Source organism: Alosa pseudoharengus, unplaced genomic scaffold (assembly GCF_046254945.1).
Source record: "Alosa pseudoharengus isolate Yale_2024_CS ecotype anadromous, Long Island Sound unplaced genomic scaffold, YU_APseudo_1.1 YU_APseudo_1.1_scf_11, whole genome shotgun sequence".
Lineage (NCBI taxonomy): Eukaryota > Metazoa > Chordata > Actinopteri > Clupeiformes > Clupeidae > Alosa > Alosa pseudoharengus.
In genome coordinates this window covers 9,603,093-9,619,925 of record NW_027468576.1, presented here as the reverse complement: position 1 = coordinate 9,619,925, position 16,833 = coordinate 9,603,093, and the positions used below count along the sequence as shown (strand labels likewise).

Here is a 16,833-nt window from a genome sequence, read left to right as displayed (position 1 = left end):
AAAGCAAAACAAAAGACCAATAATACACTATTACTGTGTATTAGTGTCTATTGAATATGTTTTTAAAGAAATGCTGCCAATTTGATGTTTAACTTGATGTTATACTTGATAAGTAGGCTATTGATTGAATGGTGCATTGCCACTTTAAGAGAGTCTAAACGGTTCTCATAACGTCCTTTTGCCAGCTAATGCTCACAATGGATAAGGCTGATAGGGACTCTAGCCTTGTTTGTTTGCACCACATTGACAACACAATATTGAGTTATTACAAGGAGCCTTCATTGTTAGGATATGGAAAAATTTAATGAGTTACTGCTAGCATGACATTTCTGTTTGCAGTTGGCCATTAAAAGTGCAGTATGAGCATGGTAGCCACCTAGCTATCTGAATGGAATAGGCTATGTTTCAATCGGCATTATGTTTAACAAACGCTAGTTAGTCTGTTAACATTCATATTTGCAAGCCTCCAAGTACAGACGTCATCACTTTAAATCCTACCTGTTGCCTTTCATCGTCCACTTATTTAGCTGCTTTTGAATCCCTTGACATGCCATCTCCTTTTCCCTCTTTCTTTTTCTATTTTTAGTCGTCAACAGCTTTTTTTTGCTGTATCCATCTTTTTTCCATAGACGGCAACTCACTACTCGTAGGCCTATCTGCTCGCCCAGCACTCACGGCGCCCCCACTCCCTCTTCTATGTCAAAATTCTATAATGGAATCTTATGAGATAGGGCGCCTACTCTAGCCTGTTAGTCCTCTAAAATGTTATAGAACATTGAGAAAAAGTTGAAATGATTTAGAAACGGACAGCAGTAGCTACATATAGAAAATACCATACATATATATATATATATTTATTTATTTATTTATTTATTTAAAAAAAAAAAAAAAAATTACCATCGCTTTGGCGCCCCCATGGAGCTGCGCCCCTATGCGCCGCATATAGCGCATACCCACTTTTTGTGCCACTGGTAGCCTACATACATTTACTTGATTACTGTATAGCCTAAGTATGATTTTTGAGTATCTGTAGGCCTACTTGAGTATTAATATATTTTGAGACTTTACTCCACTACATTTGAAAGACAAATACTGTACTTTTGACTCCACTACATTTGAAATATGAGCATGTCTGTATGCCTTACTTTTAACCACATTTGAGTCTTTGAATGCAATAATGCGATTGACCATCTTGAAGTAAAATTTTTTTCAATAGTCCAATTTAAACTTGGCTGAATTGGCTGTGATAATGATGGTGACAATAAATTCTTCATCAGAACATCCTCCATGTAGTCTGGGAGAACTACACGAACCTGTTTGCAATAGATTCTTCATCAGGACATCTTCCATGTAGCCTGGGAGAACTACACGAACCTAATAGATTCTTTATCAAAACATTCTCCATGTAGCATGGGAGAACTACACAGACCTTTTTGCAATTGAGACTTGAGAAATGCTCTGGTGTTAACCAGGTTATCCTCCATGATCATTGTGAAATTGGAATTAAATTCACACCTGACATTCACCACATAGCTATATATTTAGCGTACATCATTAAACAATAAATAATCTACTCAAAAATGACTTATCTGGTTTTGTATTTGGCAGTTAAATTTTTTTTAGATTTGTGAACAGAGAATGATTTAAACAGAGTTTGTGAACAGAGAATGATTTAAATTATATTATTGCATCCATTTGAACAGTTGCAAGGTTATGAAAATAGGTAAAATGTTTTTGTTGGATGTAAGTCCTATGAGTGACCAAATTATGTATATCCTATTACTGTAATGACCAAATAAACATTACATTACAATACATTAAAAAGGACGCATACTTGTACTTCTGAATACTTAAGCATTTTTTAAAAGCAATACTAGGGTTTAAAAATACTTCTGTAGAAGTTGAAGTATCAACTCTTTTTACTGAAGTAATAGTGTAAAAGTGCTGGTTTCAAAACTACTTAAAGTATAAAAGTAAAAGTAATGTAAGGGGAAAAAATATATATGTGTATATAAAATATATATGTATATGCCCATTGAAAATGAACGGCCAGTGATGTACAAGGGTTGGCTGGTCTTCCTGGATACCAACCTCCTCGCTGATGCTTGGTTGGGACATTTCACTCAAGTTCTCTTGAGTCTCTGCCATGGACGTCTTTGTACCTTGTACTTGACTTGACTGCAGGTGCGAAGGATCACGTACAAACCAATAGGGTGTCGGAAAGGTATATGTTTATACTTCTCATCCAACCACAATCAAATTCACTCTATCCGGATGGAGCAATTTATCTGGATAGGTTTTTTTTTTAACGATGACAAGCCGGAATGAAAACAAGCCAAAATGAAATAGGATCTGTTGATTGATCTGTTATGAAGAATGAATGGGATTGCATAACTGATTAGTTATCAATACACTTTGAATTAGCATTACAGTGGATGATAGGGAAATATCCGCTACATTATATCATATATAGAGTGAGGAATACAAATGTCTGGTTGTTTCAAAGTGGACTTGAGCTATGAGAAATGTGGTGCATGAATACTAACAAGCACACACTGGATGTTTGTGAAATCCAACCCAGTTTTTTTGTACAGTTTAATAAAAAGTCAGAGAGCATAGCTGAACACTTTCCAGACCCACAAACACGACAACACGTGAGTACAGGTAAGGCTGCATTCCCATGCATTCTTTAAGCTGCCACACCTTGCAGTTATCCATAATGAGTCTACGGGGGAGTGTTTAGCTCAGCTGTAATCCATAGTATAATGCATAATAATGTAGCATGCAAGAGAGAGAGACAGAGACAGAAAGAGTGAAAGAACAAACTCACATATTGTGGTAGCTCTTGTGTACTTCTGCAGCTCTCTATCATTACAGTAAATATACAATACACACCTATACAAGCATGCTCTCTCTCTCTCTCTCACACACACACACACACACACTGTGCCCTTCTCCACCTGTGCACCAGAAGAAGGCCTCTGTGGCTGGACATGGGTGCTATTTATTTTTCAGCTTTGTAACTTTTATACTTTTTAAACTATTAATTAAAAACTACTCAAAATTTCCCTATAGACTTAACATGGGCTGATGACATCACAATAGAGCCGTTAAGCAATTAGAATCCTATGCCAGGTGGTTCAGGTCTTAAAGAAAAGAGAAGAGCCAGCGAGGGGGCTTTCCTTTTAATATTCCCCGCAGATCTCCTCAGAGCTGCCACATGGCCTCTGCACGCAGCTTAATCTGCATTTGAGTGAGACTGCCCTACAAGGATGCGGCAGTAATCTTTAAGGCATCTTACAAACTGGGGAAGAAATCCCACAACAGTTCTTGCATCGCCTGTGTGTAAGTGACAGATATTTGTTGGAAAATGTATGAAGTCAAAAGAGGAACAAAGAGTTTTTGTAAGATTCTGTGTGTGTGTGTGTGAGAGAGAGAGAGAGAGAGAGAGAAAGAGAGAGTACTCATCTCCGCCTCAGAAACTCATTGTGTTGTGTTTTGTTTGTATTGTACTTGTACTACTTGTACTACTTTTATGTATACTACTCGTGTACATGACAACTAGAATAGTGTTTTTAACTGGAGGGAAAATCTCTAGGAAGCCAGTTTAACGAGCATGTCTGGACAGTCTTAGTCACTCACTCACAACCACAGTGACTCAGACCAAAAGGAATCTAAGAGAAGTCGTCTACACAGGGAACTTTCTTCACTCATGTGATTTGTGTCACTCATAACTTTCTGAGAAAGAAAGCTAACTACAACGAACACCTAATACTCCACCCACCCACACCGTATACACTGGGCTATTCACAGAACACACCTTTTTGCACATGCGTCTCTTCTTCACTGAGTCTGAGAGTGCTCCTAAAATAAATGCACACAAGTCTAAGATGGCTTCTCCAATCTCGCATTATAGCTCAGTTTTCTGACCACTGACTTCCTTCTTCCTATAATAAGTAATCTTGCAGTAATACATCAATCTGATCCTATTGTCTTCACAGAAAAATATTAACTATTTACAAAAAAACACACAGTGACTTGTGATCTAAGATGACGTTTGCATGAATCAGTAGGGCCTAGTGTGAATGTGACCTGCATTAGCCCACTGGCGCCCAGTGGATGGGGGAGATTCTGAAAACATTTAAGATATTTTGGCTAATAGCTGTTACCACAATTACAAATAAAAAAAAAGTATTTAAACTTAAACGTCTTATACCATTTCACTGGGAATCCCAACAAGAAAAAGCAGGTGCGCTCAACTCCAAGTATAAAAAGAGTCTTCAGGAGTGAATAAAGAACAACTGTGATACTAAACAACAGGAGATGCATTCTCATGTGTATACTCTCTCTTAATTCAAAACGCTAAAGATGGCTTAGAGCTGAAACGCATGCATCTACTGACTTGCTTCCAGTAAATCAAGACCATATACTCCAGAGTGCGTCTCTTTCTGTTTACTTCCACACTCAGAGGCCCCCAGACCACCTATCCCTTACCTGAGGGTACAGCATGAGGTGGGCCCTGAGGTTATTTCAGGATCCGTCCCTGGCGGCTGGCTCGGTGGGTTTGTGGCGCGTGGCAGGGTGGCAGTGGGGAGAGGCTTCTGACGCTCCGGCCTTCGGATGACTGAGCATCGGCACTTGCCAGGGGTGAGTGAGCAAAGCAGCCTGCTAAACCCCTCTGAGCAGCCTCAGCAGTTTTGGCCATTGTTTTCAGCTTGCCGAGACCCACCCTTACAAACACACACAGACAGACAGACAGACACATACACACATGCACACACACACACACACACACACACACACACACACACACACATAGGCACAGACACACGCACACAGAAAGTCACACCTCACAAAAATAAAAAAAAGAAATGGTGCTCAAATAGTCAGAAGCAATGTGTATACACAGACAGCCTCAAAGGCTGACAGACAAAACTTAGAACAGAATCAACACATTTTTCGTGCACACATGCTCAAATACAAATTCGACATCCATCCTCATTCACACACACGTAAACACATACGCACACACACACTCACACACTGTCTTCAGGTCAGGGTTACAGTGTAGTGTACTCGATTCTATGTGAGGAGTACTTATTGCAACACTAACACGTCCTTGTCACCCTGCACTTTGATTGGCCCCTTTTTGTAAGTCGCTGTGGACAGAAGCGTTTGCTAAGTGTAAACAGACGGAAGACAGGAATGGAATGTTGCTAGTGTGCCGCCGCTCAACGTTTACCTCTCTATCTTTGGCTGAATTACTGTCAAACTCTAGCGCTACACTTTTCTCAACTACTGCACCGTTACATAACGCATGGTTCCTGTTGCATATAGGCCCATGATTTCATCAGAGCTTTTATTTTGACTCGATAGGGAAGGCTAGGTAGGAGTGGAGCCTGCGCAAAGCCAGCTCTGAGCCTGCGGCAGTGCAGTGGAAACTTACTCTGGCACTCGCCGCCCGCTGAGCAGAGCAGAGCAGAGCAGAGCAACGCTTGTGCTGCACGCCCAGCCAATTGCAGGCTGGGGCACGGTGGTTCACACTCCTCCCAAGGTGCTCAGCTCAACTGCCAAGGAGGCCAGGAGCAGAGAAGAGGAGGGCAGGGTAGGCCATAACAGGTCAGAGCGCAACGCGGCAGGGCAGTTCTGTTAGCCCCGGCGGCTCTCTCACCTCGAGGAGTGTGGTGAGGGGGGCTGTAGAGAGTCCACTCCTAGCGCAGGCCGGACCGCTGAGGAGGGAGTAGAAATGCTCTCATCTTGTATGGCCGGCGCTCACAGGAGGCGAGGTGCTGTGCTGTGGTCAGTGCGCTCCTGGAGATGATAACACTGATGACTCTTCCAGTAAGCATCCTCTAAAGAGGACGGAGGTTGAGGGAGGAGTGGGGTGAAGGGGTTGGGGGCGGAGGATTTGGACGACGCATCAGGGCTGAATGGCCCCCAGATGTTGCCTCGCTCTGCTCTCATTTCCTGCCCGGGCCTCTTGTACAGCACAGCCATGCTAATGCCCGGCTCTCCGCTGCCAAGCGGGTAGTGCCACGTTTCACCAGATCAGCAGCAGCCGCCACTGCCATAACTTTAGCCTCTGCCCATACCACAACTAACACTAACTCTGTGCTTGTTGTCATTCTCCATAGTGAAGCACCAAAGAGACTGTTACTAAGAGGACTGAGACCAGAGCACTGGTGAAGAAAGTGAGTTATGTTATGTGTGCGTGTGTGTGTGTACGTGTCTGAGTGTGTGTGTGTGCACGTGTGTGCGTGTCTGAGTATGTGTTTACATTTCAGTTCAAAAGGCCCAGCACGCTCTCAGTTCTCTCTGAAAGTTTCATTTTTCTCGCTCACCTCAAAATGTCTGTTACGGCTATGCAGCCCAATGTAGCCCCTCAGAGGAACTATGCTGAGTGTGGTGTCTATAAACACACACACACACACACACACACACACACACACACACATTCTTTCTCTCACAGACACACACACACACTCATTCAGTGACACACATACAGACACACACAAAGACATGAGCTCACATGCACTCTCTCTCTCTCTCCCTCTCTCACACACACACACACACACACACACACACACACACACACACACACACACACACACACACACACACACACACACACACACACACACACACACACACACACACACACAGCATCACCCCCTCCTGGTCCGGAATCTCCCTGGGCTCTCATCTCACGGCCACAGCACAACCCACTGTGGCTTTGACTGGGCTGGGATAGAGGCCCAGCCACTGGTCTGGTTTGGGGGATTTGGGTTCCTCTGTGCGCCACAGAGGAGAAGAAAGAGCAGCCATGATACTGGATGTACTGGAGGGCTGCAGATTTGTTCTCAGGGCCTTGTGCCAGCAGCCCGATTTCCATGCATGGGATGTCTAATTAGAGGAAGGAATGTCACTACAAGCTCTTTTGTCAAGGCCCCAATGCACTGCATTGCATAACTGTAGGTGGACCACATTCTGGACTCAGGAAACAAAGGGCAATCAATAAAGCAACTCAGTTCTTTGAGGTTCTTTTTCAGTTATTTATTGTAAATTATCTGTTTTTTCAATGCTTACAAAAGTTACTATGGAGATCTGGCAATGATCCAATTCCTTTTCATTCAAGGCCTGAATAGTTGATAGATACGCTCTGAAGCGCCACCTCTAAAGCAATTTGAGGCTCTTCCACTACAATTTCTCAGGAAATACGACAGAAAAAAACAGAAAATTTGGGTGCAGTTCAGACCTAAAATGTAGAGCAGGAGAGCCGTGTGTTTTCCACTCACGTGGATACTTCAAGGTGTCCCATGTCCAGTGAACAGGCTGCCTTGTGCCTTGTCTGCTTTGTGTTCGGTCAGTCGTCTGGGGCTCAGATGGGTCTCCTCACCGGCCCGCGTGCTGAAGGGCAGATCCCCGGCGCTGTCGTCCCTGTCCGTTGCCCAGGGCCTGGGGGCTGGGGTGTGGGCCCATCTCTCTGGAAGGGGGAGCCCCACGCTCTGTGAGAGACTCCTAAGCTCGGCCCCGCGCTCCATGCTGGAGATCTTAGTCTTCAGCCGGGTGACCTCTGACTCCTGTGGCAGTAACAGGAAAAGAGTCATATGAGCGTATAGATCTATGTTTATGCTTATAGACAGATGCTTATGCTTGTGCTATTTAAGTGCATTGATGATTCATGGTATGTATGCATTGAAGTATTTGCAGTTATGAAGTGTTCATGTATATGGGAAGCTCTAATACTTGCATGGGTTCCTGTAACTCTAATACTAGCATGGGTAGGGTTCCTGTAACTCTAATACTAGCATGGGTTCCTGTTACTCTAATACTAGCATGGGTTCCTGTAACTCTGATACTAGCATGGGTTCCTGTAACTCTAATACTAGCATGGGTTCCTGTAACTCTAACACTTGCATGGTTTCCTGTAACTCTAATACTAGCATGGGTTCCTTTAACTCGACTGGTAGAGCAAAGTGTCAACAACTCTAATTAATCTGATCGGTGTGACATCAAAACTTGATGAAACACGCCATGTTACCGTGTTGCCCAAAAACAATGCAATTGAGACAAGTTAGCTCACTGACACACAACACTGACAAATTACTACCTGGAGGATGAATGCCAAGAGAGCAAGCACACATTCTTGATAAAAACTGGACAATACTGTTGGTCATTTATGGCTAACTGTAAATACATCTTGATCGAAGCAAACAAGCATTTGTGTAAGAGTTCTAGACTGCAATGGGAGAAGCATAAAGCAAGATGAGCTCACTCAGCATTAGGGTATTATGGAACCATCTACAAACGTTCACTTTTTATGCACATATTCCAGAGTTATCTGGAAAAACAGATGTCTCTCCATTCCTCAGGGAAGAGCCCAGTAATAGAGGCTCTGTTTCTTAGTGGCCCTAAGTTAGAGAGCCCATGCTTTCTGAATTAACATTGGGACAGACTTAAACAGGCTATTCACTTCAAACCTTATGAAGCCAAGAACTTCAAAACCTCCAGTCTGTAGAGTAAGTTAACCAACGTCTGAAAATCCAATTTGTTGTATCTGGTACATTCAATAAAATGTGATAAATATTTCACACACTGAAACTCTGAACAAGTTGATGGTCCACCCAACAAGCAATGGCAACATGACGGTGGCAAGGGGGCGCACTGGCAATCAGGACATTCTGGAAAAGTCCAGAGCAGCCGTTCATCCAAACGGCTGTCGGCCTTGCTCAATATGCTTCATCAGCCAAGTAGCCTAGACAGTGTCTAGCTCTCCAAATAAATATGCTTCAGTTATGTCTATCAGTAGCCTATGACTATGCCGTTTTTTTGTCCTTGCGCAAAACAAACAGGTTGTTGCCTCATAATTGAATGACGAAGAATAAGCTGCATAGTCTACTTGTCTAGACGTTTGCTACTACAACTACCACGTATTTGCGAGGATTAGCTCTAACCATAGGGCCATACACATATGGATGTAATGTGCACAAACCTGCCCAGGGCTGTTAGTCTGTTAGTCTTAAAAAGATCTATATTATTAGGCTACTTATATGAATGAAGGCACGAGTCAAAAGAATAATCATTAATCAATAATGATCCTTTTTGTAAAACTACTGTTTTGAATGTGATACTTTCACTGGCATAGTTGTGAGACTGTATCATGATAGACAGCTAATGTGTGTGTGCATGCTGATAGTAGTGGGCCTATTTGGAAGAAGTCCCAGTCCTTTCCTGCAGTGGCTGTACTAGGAGTCCCTGCCATTGCAGGAGGAACACTCTCACAGTGACCAGGCCAGGGCATACTGTTAGCTAGACATGTTTTGACATTTTCATTTCTGCCATTAAAGTTATGCCAATCAATCCAAGAAACTTTCAGAGAAACTGGCTTTCCTGTCTGACAACTGTGTTGTTAGCGTGCAGCCGTTATGGTAAAGGTTAGAAAAGCAGTACACATTGCCTCCAGCAGCTATACAATATGTTGCTTACAACATGGACTTCCACGTGACAACATGGAATCATTCAACTATACTAGTTGGGCCCTGAACTGTCCATCAATGAAACAGTGAAGGGGAAATATACAATATAAACAAGAGCTTTAAAAGGAATGAGAGGGAAGATATCCTCAGCGCAGGTCAGTCAGGAATCCTCAATGGTTGTGGTTTTTACTGGAGTGTTTATTGCCATAAATCATGAAATAGGCAAGTACTGTAGCTATAGCAACCTCTCAATAGAGCACATTTTTCTACTGAACTGGGCTGACTCCAGACATTTCTGTGGGCCATTGGAATATTTAATGGGAAAGTTTGCTCGGAAATGGTCAACACTTCTATTATCATCATAGTTTGACGGTTAAATGTGCTAGAGACCCAGAACGACCCGGAATCAGTGATATTTCATGTGACAGCTCCTGCTGCTGCCGGACTCCCACCTTGAGGAGCAGAGCCTCGCTGGTGCTGTGCAGGAGGTGCTCGCGGGTACCCAGCTCGGCCAGCAGGGCGGCGGCGTTGCGCTGGGCCTCGTCCAGCTGGGCCCGTGTTTGCTGCAGCTCCTGGCTCAGGAGCTCCTGGGAGTGGCGCAGCGTGCTGGACACACACTCCGAAGCCTTCATCATCTCCGCCTGGCTCTCCTGCAGCGCTGCCAGCTAGAGGCCAGCACACAGGCCAAATGCACACACACACACACACACACACACACACATATATATATATATTTTGGTTCCAAAATGCTATAACCATTTAAATGAATTTTCATAAATATTTTTTTTTACATTTTGGTTTTCAGTCATTCCAGTAGAACTGCATTTATCTTTACTCATTTAAAACAACACAACTTGATTGATAGTACCTGAAATACACAATTAAATAGCATGACTTTTTAATGTTTTTAAAAACGGAGATATAGCGTTTTGGAACCAAAGTCTTCATATATACATGAAAATACACTCTCACACACACACTCACACATATGTGCACACACACACACACACACACACACACACACACACACACACACACAAACATACACACACACATCCAGAATAGTATTAAAAAGGGAGGAAAAACACAAAACCACAGATCAGCAGTTGTCTCTCAGTGTAAAACACGGAAACATAACATCTAGGTTACATTTGCATGCAATCAAGATTCTCATGAAAAATGAAACTTGCCCAAATTAGTTAATGTGTCTGAAACTTTTACTCTCAAATATGCTGCAATTACTGTAAGAACTGTTTCTTCAGCGCACACGGACATAACAATACGCAGACCGTTGTCTTGTTTTTGAAGCGTACTCTGAGAATGGGGCTATGCATTACAGTCATCCAAAATGCACTTGGAGCCAGGGTGACTGCTGCAGCTGACCGGAGTCCTTCACAGGACCGCTTAAGAGTTTCTCCATTACTGCACAAACCTCGGATGTCTGACCGATGTCACACCATTTGTTTTACTCTTAGGCGGCGCAGAAATCAAATTGTGAGGAAACTGATAGGACAATTGCAGCTACTTTTACAACGCAAATTACGTTCCTTGATCTCCTGAGATATGGGCCACTGCAAAGCAAACTCGGTTAACATGACGGTTAAGCGACTTGATGTGAAAATGCTAGTTTGTGAGTGCGCATCTTTGGAAGAGAGAGTGGAAAATGGGGAGAGGCCATTACGGCCTGGATATGGCCCCTTCCTCTCACTTAGAGGCCATAAAAATGTCTACATCTTCCTCTCCACAGAGTAGGACTGTTTTGTGACTGAACTGCATTTCTCTTGCATAAATTCAATTACATTTTATTCACTTACATAGCAACTGCATCCTTACATTTGTGAAGAAATACTGAGTTGGTCCCAGAACAAAAAGTTTGGATAGCCTATCTGACTGGAGGCTGAAGGTTCTATGGCTGATGTAAATATTCTATATGATATGCCTGTATTGAAACTATATGCCTAGTACTACTAAGCTGTAGAGCTGCAACTAAGTCCTATGGCAGCAGTAGACCCAACAGCTTGCAGTAACCTGTGGAGGTGCTTGCACACGGCCTAGGCAAATGCCGGCCAGATCGGTGTGCGATGTCAGTCTGTGTTTGGTGGTGTTTGTTGGGTGGAGTTTTTCTAAGTTTGACATATCCAGTCCAGTAACAAAGTTTTTCTTATACTTTTAGGCCAGTTCACACCAAAGATTCACAGAGTTATTTTGAATTCTACAACGTTTGTGACGTGATGTCACTCAGTCAATCCAGCAGAGGTGTCAGGTCAGGAGTTTTTGCTAAAGGAGAGGCAGATAAATACTTGAAGACGTACACAACATCAGTCAAAGACTACAACTACAAAGACTTGGCATTGTCTGGGCATTGCCTGGTGCTCATCTCTGAGCTGGGTGGCTGTGTGGGTGGTGTTTAGACTGCACCTCTGCCTGGTGCTGCCTCCTGACTGCCTCCAGCTCCTGGGTGAGCGTGGCCACGGCCTCCTGCAGCCTCCCCTCGGTCTGGACCGCCTGCTCCGCCGCCCTGTCCAGCTCCTCCTCCAGCAGCCACACCTGGCTCTCCTGACACAGGCCAATAGGAGGGGTGTGTGAGTGTGTGTGTGTGTGTGTGTATGTGTGTTGGGGGTAAAATAATGCCTCACATACTTCATCAGATAATACAAATGCTTCACAGATATTCACGATCTACTATATGCTCTCAAACATTTTTTTAAGTACACAGAGCACCACTATCAGCAGACTTCATTTTGCTCCTGTACTCAGAGATGAATACAAAGTGACAACTCAATCCACGTGAGAACAATCCACAACTAACTCCTGCAGACTAGAGGAGCTGTGCAGGACTGTGTTGTTGACCGTGTGTAAGTGTGGGCTGGTGTTAAGGGAGTGGAGTCGGACCTTCTCCTGGCCCAGGATGCTGCGCTCCTCTAGCTGCACGGCGAGGCTTTCACAGCGGCTGCGCATGTCCTGCAGACCCTGTGCTGCCCGCTGGAGCTGCTCCCTGCACTCACGCAGCTGATGGGCCTGAAGTAGGGCCTCCTGACACACACACACATATTTATACACACACACACATTTATACACACAGAAACATACACACATATACACACACATACACACACACACACACACACACACACACACATCTTTATACGCACACATGTGCACGCCAACGTGTCACAAACACAACATGTGAAAGGGGGAGAATAACACAAGCTGCATGGCCTCCAGAGACACACACACACACACACATGATGGTGGGTGTGTCACAAGCACATGGCAAAGGGAGAAGAGCTACCACAAAAGCTCACAGCAGCAAGCAGCTGGTTAATGTTCTGGCTGGTGGAGCAAACGCAAAGCTGACACCAAACGACATTATGAATGCTTATTATGCATTTCTGCAGTCAACTCAGTGTTACATTACTGCTACACTGTAATGTTCACAGGCAAATCCCACGTTGCATATAGGAGTGAAATGTTTGTGGCAGGTTTACTCAAACTGGCCAAGGGTTTTGTGGGAGACCATGGTGATGGAATGTTATAGAGGGCTACGTAACATGACACCACCATGAAAAGTTTATGAGGGGTCTCAACATCAAAGCTGGTCATTCTTGTCTAGTGAAAAACAGCATAGGTGGCATAATCTAAGCACATTACACAATCCCCTCATCCCAGACTCAAGGTCAAAGCAAAGATACTGCTAACCAGAGAACTGCATGATATCTCCAACACTTAGCACTTAGCACCTCGTATGTCAAACAATTACTGTCCACACACACTGTGGCAGAAACCATATTTATGATGCTGCCCCATTGTTTTCCACAAACAACTGTATAAAAACAGAAAAATGACCTAAGTGTTGTTGGTCTTGTGTTCTCTGTACTTGTTTTGAGTGATGAACCGTTTCACAACAACATGCTACTGACAGTAATGACTTTTGAAAATGTGTCGATTCCTCCCATTGCCTCCTCCTTCCTCCCAAGACCAGCAAAAAACAAAACAAAAAATGTATTCAGTACAGTACAAAAATGTTAGGCACTTGTGAAAAAAACAAAATGCTGTTATATAAAAATGCTTTCAAAAATAATGATGCTTAATTTTACATATCAAATGAAAACATGCAATGTGCAGTAAACAAACAAAGATAAAAAAAAAAAACACTATTCAGCGCTTCTTCAAAACAGAAGCCCTTTTCCTACACTTGGCATTTTTAAGGTACTTGGCTGGTAGGTTGTTCTAGGGATTTCTGAAAACTTGAAAGAGTTCGTTGGTGGATTTGGACTGTTTTGATTCTCCCTGTCTCTTTAAACAATCCTAAATTAGACTGGTTTCAGCAAATTCTGAGCTGATGGCTTTTAGTTTTTCAATCAGAAGTGTGGTCTCAAATGTTTTTTGAAACAGCTTTTGTACAGTATGCCACAAAAAAGCATGTCAATGCCACATACACATAAACACACTCATTGCTTCTCACACACACACACGCACACATACACACACAAAACTGCGCTGGACGTTCATTGTTAGGAAAGCGATGTCCGCAACCGCTGTGTTGTTTGGGCCAGTGGTCAGAGGAACAGAGGAAGCTGAGGGACCTGCTCTCTCGTCTCCCGTTCTCTCCCTCTCTCTAAGCCACACTGGGAGCAGCGTGCCAGAGCCTTCCCACAGCCAAATGTGTTTACTGTGCTCTCCCACTGGGCCATACTTCTGGGGATGGTGGGGTGGGGATAATGTGTGGGACAAATCTGATGAAACTACGGGAAACAGTCTAGGGGGAATGGAGATCATCCACACGTCTCCATTTGGTGGACGGACAGAGATTATTTCCTGTTGCGAGGCATGCTCTGTGGTGTAGGGGTGCTGTTGTGACAGAGCTAGATTGATGTCTGTGGGCCTTGCTCTTCCACCACTGCACTGTGTGGTTGGTGGTAGTGAGAAGGGCAATAACATTAACATTACCTCCTCCAGAGTCTCCTTCCCCTGCAGCTGGGCCTTGACCAGCTCCAACCGCTCGCTCAGGAACGCCACCTAGTGAACAGACAGCACCATGACACCACCACCCCTCCAGGGCTCTCTTAACACACAGCTCCGCCAACTCTGCGTGTGGTTGGCAGGACCTGTCAGGTGGAGTGGCCGACAGGTAGGATGGGAAGCAGGAAGGGGGCAGACCTGCTTGTTGCGTTCGCTGAGCTCTCTCTCGGACCTCTCCGTGGCCTCCTGCAGGCAGAGGAGCTTCTGCTCCATGTCAGCGCGGTGCTCCTGGACGGCAGACTCCAACTGGCTCAGCTGAAGGTGGGGAAGCAACACAGTGTCAGTAAGGTTCTCGGAATTTTCGCAGATACTGCACTTTGGCTTTGCAGGGCAGATCTACTCTCTTTCCCCTTCCTCATTTCAACAGGGGAAAATGAAGTCAAGTTTGCTAAAATTGTTCTGCTTGGTAGTAACAACCACATCTCTTAAGTCACCTTAACTATTCTATATTTGTATTTCTTTATAAAATATTTTATATTATGCTATATGGTAAAATGATATAGAGCATCATGTTTTTTTTTTCATTTTCATGATATAACAGGTAATTCCTTTTCTGAAATAGCTTATAGCTTCAAATGAATTCAAAGCGGTTAAGTACCTGCATTGTGCATCTGTGTTTATTCAGCTGCACAGGTGCAGGTGGATTTATGTCATAATTACAGCAACACGTATGTTACATAATATAGCATTAAATAGGGTGAGTGTGTGTGTCTGTAGGTCTGTAGAGACCTGCAAGGCTTTCTGCTGGAGCTCATGCTGTTTGTCTTTCAGTAGTGTGTCCTTGTCCTTAACCTCCTCATTTCTCTGTTCCAACTCCTGTTGTGTTTCCCTTTAGGGAGACATACACACACACACACACACACACACACACACACACACACACACACACACACACACACACACACACACACACACACACACACACACACACCACACACACACACACATACACAGAGGCACATGTGCACATACATTTTAATGGTTTTATTTGGATCTTAACACAGGGAAGAATTACAGATCCAAACATTGATGGAAATATGTTGCACACATACACACCCACCCTTTAAGGCATATGCACACCCACATCCAGATACACAGTACACAAAGACTACTACACCCTTCTACACACACCAAAGTAAAGATATATCAGAAAATGAAACATTAAGGTCATTTATAAATGAGATGCTTTCCTGGAGTATTTAGCCACTGAGCCTCTATAAACAATATATAAGGATTTGGGAGAAAAAATTTAACATATCAGCCTGCTGTAATTTCACACCCTTCTGAGTGTTTAGCCAACAGCTCTGAGTGAAGCTGATTATGTGAGGATCCCCAGCGAGGGTGTGCGTCTGTCGGGAAGCAGGTGGCTGCCCGAGGCTCACTGATCTCACTGCTGATGGAGCTCCAGCAAAACAGCCTCTCATTTAGCCTGACGAGAGACTCAGGGAGTGAGAGAGATGGGGGGGGGGGGGGCACGAGGGAACACGGAACCGACTGTCGAGAACACGTGGAACCCTGCCGTCTCCCTCTGGTTCCCTCGGGCCTGACAGGCCTGTTTACTCTGCGCTGGGAAGAGCATCACAAGCTTTCCCTCCAAGGATGCTAGCGGCGATAACACACCACAGCATTATCTTCCACAGTGTGCCCCGAAACGCCACACTCACATAGACCTATCTATCAACGTTCCTTTTTTTTTTATCATACACCTTCAAAATTAGATTGTGTTTACATACAGAGACTGGGCTTTTACTTGTGTCTTCCCTTTCTCTGACACGGGGTTGTGTGCGTTTTCAATACAAGGTTTAATTCAAATCATGGCAACAGAGAGGAAGTGGCTGTTTGCTTTTGTGTGACAAGGTCATGATCATCGCAAAAATAGTTCAGTACTTGCCTATAGGGTGCTTATGCAGACAGAAGCTTGTTTCTTTTCTTGCAGCCAGATATAATGGATAGTGTCATATGCTGGCAGACCTTTGCAGAGAGAGGGGATTGAACAGAAATTGGGGGGATCTCCAAAATGATATAGGGATTAGGTGGAGACCTCAGGTTAACTCACTTTCATAAAAACAATATGAAAGATGGGATCTTGGGGATCTGCTTGACGAAATCCACCAATATAATGGGCGAGGGCCCCTCATGTTTTTGTTTCATAATATATCAACTTGAGGGCTATCCCAAAGTATAATGAAGTGGGTGCCCCATGCATGATCTCATGGATAATGGGGTGTGATAGGGCTGTTATATAACAATATAACGAAACCCTTTTGCCACCCATCACAATGGAAGTGCACTGACACAATATGGGATAAAATGTGCAAAGATGACAAAGTTGCTG

The 16,833-nt window shown here is 43.9% G+C and overlaps 1 protein-coding gene across 1 annotated transcript in view; it reads right to left on the bottom strand.

Moving 5' to 3' along the window:
* Positions 1-7,304: 7,304 nt before the first annotated feature.
* LOC143117493 (uncharacterized) overlaps positions 7,305-16,833 on the bottom strand; it is a 42,431-nt gene continuing 32,902 nt past the window's right edge. Inside the window, exons 19-25 of the mRNA XM_076279241.1 lie at positions 15,228-15,327; positions 14,637-14,753; positions 14,427-14,495; positions 12,264-12,509; positions 11,895-12,032; positions 9,929-10,141; positions 7,305-7,580 (exon numbers count right to left, since the gene is read on the bottom strand). Coding sequence (XP_076135356.1) covers positions 7,305-7,580; positions 9,929-10,141; positions 11,895-12,032; positions 12,264-12,509; positions 14,427-14,495; positions 14,637-14,753; positions 15,228-15,327 — 1,159 coding nt within the window. The remainder of the gene's footprint in view (positions 7,581-9,928; positions 10,142-11,894; positions 12,033-12,263; positions 12,510-14,426; positions 14,496-14,636; positions 14,754-15,227; positions 15,328-16,833) is intronic.